Source organism: Cariama cristata, unplaced genomic scaffold, assembly GCF_000690535.1.
Source record: "Cariama cristata isolate BGI_N322 unplaced genomic scaffold, ASM69053v1 scaffold2050, whole genome shotgun sequence".
Lineage (NCBI taxonomy): Eukaryota > Metazoa > Chordata > Aves > Cariamiformes > Cariamidae > Cariama > Cariama cristata.
This window is the reverse complement of record NW_009595065.1, coordinates 35,546-39,795: the sequence shown is the minus strand read 5'-3', so window position 1 is coordinate 39,795 and position 4,250 is coordinate 35,546. Positions and strand designations below refer to the sequence as shown.

At 42.5% G+C, this 4,250-nt stretch overlaps 1 protein-coding gene across 1 annotated transcript in view; it reads left to right on the top strand.

Moving 5' to 3' along the window:
- Nucleotides 1–2,832, top strand: part of CD9 (CD9 molecule) — a 9,272-nt gene extending 6,440 nt beyond the window's left edge. Inside the window, exons 7-8 of the mRNA XM_009700353.1 lie at nt 1,693–1,776; nt 2,494–2,832. Coding sequence (XP_009698655.1) covers nt 1,693–1,776; nt 2,494–2,559 — 150 coding nt within the window. The 3' untranslated portion in view covers nt 2,560–2,832. The remainder of the gene's footprint in view (nt 1–1,692; nt 1,777–2,493) is intronic.
- Nucleotides 2,833–4,250: the final 1,418 nt, after the last annotated feature.

Genomic DNA, 4,250 nt, shown 5'->3' with positions numbered 1-4,250 from the left:
AGCAGGAAATTTAAACTTGCACAGGAAATGTGCAGTCTGTGTGTCACTAGACTCACTGGTGGGATGGATGGCGTAAGGCCAAAAACTTCTCCCAAGAAAAGAAAAAATGCTGGAGTTCTGTTCTCCTGTCTGCTCCTCTTGCCAGAGCACCTTCTTGGTGGTGCCCAGGAGCTCTCGCCTCGCCTCTCTCAGTTAGGGAGAAGAAGAGCATGGGGTGGGAACAGGTCTGAAGTTTTAGCGAGGACAAGGAGAGGGAGGGTAATGCACTGGTGGCCTGTTTGGGCAAGTATGTCACTGTGAAGCCAATTCTCTGAATCAAAGGTTGAAATACTGCGGCAAAGGTGCCTGTATGCCACAGATACAGGAGAGGCATCTTAACTATGCCTCTTCCTCTTTCTTACAACTGTCTTGTGCTCTTGCTTCATGTTCCAAGATAGTCTGTATGAGTCTTCTCATAGAAAGTAAGGTTCTTGCGATGCAGGAATTCATTAATGGCTTGATTATTTTTTTGTTACTTGTGCTCTACCTTTTAGTGCCACTGATTTTGTGTCTTCAAATATCTGGCCACATGAGACAGTCTGTATTTATATATCTTTACATATCTGCATATCTTTAGTCCTGTCCATACAATCTGCTGTGAGTCAGACTATGGGAGTAGCTGAGACAGTGTGTAGGTTTTATTGTTTGCTTTTATTCTGCTAAGTGTGTTGTAGCTTCATCTGTTGACTTTATCTTGTGATGTGTTTATGGCCTAGTCCCAATTGTAGAAAAACAGCAGAGGCACTGCAAGATTAAAGGGATGTAGTGGTGTGGCTGATCTGTGTGCCTCTAAGAAGCAGTGCTGTATTGATATTCTGATTTAACTGATTAATTCTTGCCAGCATATCCCTTTAATTATCAATTCAGTCTTTCCTTCTGGACTGGATAAGGAACAACTGAAAAAAAAGTAGTTTTCAGCAGCTTACTGTAGTCTGCTGCTGGAATAAGTAGGATAGGAGTTGGGATGAGCCTTTGACCAGCTACTAGGCTATTCGATTTATACTTCTCTGAAAGTTCCTTGTTGTTTTTTCTTGGCTACGATGTGTCTTTGCTGGGGGAAAGGATGTACTTCACCATTGCAACTGAAGAAAAGTTTATTTGTTGTCCTTGGAGCTTCAAACTGGCACCTCTAGGAATGTGCTCAGAGTCTAGCATGTATGCAGGCACCTCAAGAAATCCTGCCATTCCCGTGCACTATGTGCTCGTAAGGTGTGTGCAAATTTACAACAGCAACTGGAAATTATCCAGACTGGCTTCAAATCTATTTTGAGAAGGGCTGAGCAATACAGCAACTTAAATGCTGACAGCCATTAGTAACAAGCCACTGCTGTTGGTCCTGATCTACTTGATCAACCACAGGTGTTGAGAAAGGAATCCTGCTGTTGCCAAGGTGGAGTTAAAAGGTTTAGATACTTGAAAAGTAGGTTTAAACTTTGTCACCAACTTTTGTGTTGGAATATCCGTGGCTGTCTTTAAAGATGGGAAAATAAAGGCCAGTTCAAAGCAGCATTCAAAAGATGAGTCTTCATCTCCAGTGCAAACAGACTTGGTCAAAGGTGTAGCATAAATTGACAGACTTGAGCTCAAACAAGTGAGCAGAAATAAACCTTTTGTATGTGTGAAACACTAACAAACAGTCTGTTTCTTTTTCAGTCATGCCCTGCTGCCATTGATGATGTCTTCAATTCAAAATTAAATGTGATTGGAGCAGTTGGCCTTGGTATTGCTGTAATAATGGTGAGTTTCCAGATTATTTAGAGGGTAGCTGTATAGCCAAAGGATACTTAGAGCAGGGATCTGTTGAACAGTGCCTAGTGTGGCAGCCTACGAACCCCTTCCACTCATGACAAGTACTGGCAGGATCGGGGTGTGTGCTGTGAGGCCCCAAGGCAGCATGGAGGGTGGCGTGTCTTGGACTTCCCTGCTTCTGCTTTGGATTAGGATCTGCCTCCTTGGAGTTTTAGCAATGGTGAAGTTGTATCGGTAGTGCATGTGTGTATATATAAAGGTGACGATGTATCGGTCGTGTTACCAGCCCACTTCTTAATCCTAATGTCTCTTGGGGATCTTTGCTTTTGTCTCCTTCATAACAATTAAACTCTGCTGGAAGAAATAACTGAAATAACAGTGCTAGTAAGAAAATTTGCACTTTTTGTTTGACTTCTCTGGAGGAAAGTATGACCCGGATGCAAATATGCTAGAATGATCAAAGATTTCTTAGGAGATATGGCAGTGGTTTATAGCTGATCTATTTTGAACTGTTGAGCATGAAGGGGATTCATGAAAATGGACTGAAATTTGGGGGTGGAAGGGCAGGGAGGGTCAGGGACATGAACTGCTGAATAAAGTGTTAATATGGCCTCTGGGCTGGGAAGAGCAGCTATGCTTGTCTGCCCGTTGATGGCAGAATGTGCTTCAGTCCCCCGATTTCTAATGCATTTGCTTTCTTTACAGATTTTCGGCATGATATTCAGTATGATTCTCTGCTGTGCTATCCGCAGAAACAGAGAAATGGTCTAAGAGCTAAAAACCCAAGACTGCTGCACTATAAAATCTTTGTCATTAACTTTAGTGTTCTGAAAGCATTTCTAAAAAGTTATATATTTGTTACCTTTTTAATGCTTTACTTGGTACTGATGTAGGTTTGCTTTCTATGTTACAGGTTAAAATTATAAAGGTATATCTGACTCAAGACAAATATTGTACATAAAATATCTGACTTTCTTGAACCTTACGTAATTTGGATGTAATTTATGTTGGAGACAATTTGATACTTAATAAAGAGTAAGATGTATTGTATGTTTGTGGGGGAGAGGAGATTTTACTGTGTTTATTAATCATACTGTTTGATGTGTAGCATGGAGTTGAACTTGCATAACATGTTAAGTGTTAAATCGCCAGGGCTTTAGTACAAAGCAGGAAATAGCTCCTATGCCAATGCCATATTTGAAGGGGATTCCAAGGAATGGAAGATGACTGTCAGAGCACATTAGGGAAGGTGTTGTCATTCTTCCTTTCGTTGGTGTGTGTGTGAACAAAATTACATGCCTAAAAAGTTACTGTGGTAACACTTTGCCTGTCATCTTCATACAGGGGAGGCCAAGGACGACTGTCATATTGGGGATATGCAGGCAGTGGTACTTTGATGGGGCAGATAGGCTGGGCTCTACCCTAGACCCAGCTTGACTTTCTTATATCAGCCTGTTTGCTGAACTTGCTCTGGCATCTGACAAGGCCTTGGTCCCTTGACAAGGCAGATTCCCATAGGGTATGCTCAGGAATTTTTTTTCCCCTCAGTGGCTGGCTTTGTGCTTCGTTTCTCCAAAGCCAGCAAAATACAATCTCAAGGGCTTACAGCATGTGTGCCAAATCTCGGGTTTCCAGGTGGGAGGCGGGGGGGAAACCCCAAATGTTGCCTGAGAAGTTTCTGTACAGCTCCACAGTTGTGGCTTGCAGCAGCTAGAGCTATGGCTATCCTGTTTAAAAATGGAGCTAGGAGGGAGCAGAGATTGGTGTGGAACCCTTAGCCTAAAGAATTACCAATGTGTCCTGTACTTCTGCTCTCAATGGCTCTTTAAGTGTGAGGATTTTTTTCCTCTAAAATACCTTCTGGTGGGGGCTGCCTGTGGACTTGGATCCTTAGCAGCTATACCTGTATCTGGTGTTCCCCTACTGTGCTGTCTCAGCTGTGTTCCTAAGAGTTTCTGGTCTTTCTCCTCTAGGTACTACAAATATCTCATAATAGTCCTTGCTTATTCCCACCTTTCTCTTGAAAGGAGGTTGGTATTTATTCTGAGAAATATATCAGAATTGTTGAGAGTCAGGCTCTGGCTGTAGCTCTGGCCTAACGCACAAATGTATCGCCCACCTTTGTGTTACACATTGTCATTTGTCGAAGGGGTTATGCAAACCACACAGCTCTCTTCTGTAACGCGTTGCACTATTCTGTGTTAATGGGACCTTCTTAAAAAAAAGTCTGAATTTCAAAAAGTCAAATGGTAATCATGCTTTTGTGCGTCTTACAGAGATTACAATGACTCTGGGAAGGAGTTGATCTAATTTTCCTTCTTGGATACATGAAAGAGCCTGGAGGGAAAAATCTAATCTCGTATGGGAATTTGAGACCTACCATCTCCCTGAGCTCCCGTGGAACTGAGAAGCAGCGTTTTTGTCAGCTGTGCAGTTCTGGGCATGAGAGTGAACCTGGCACC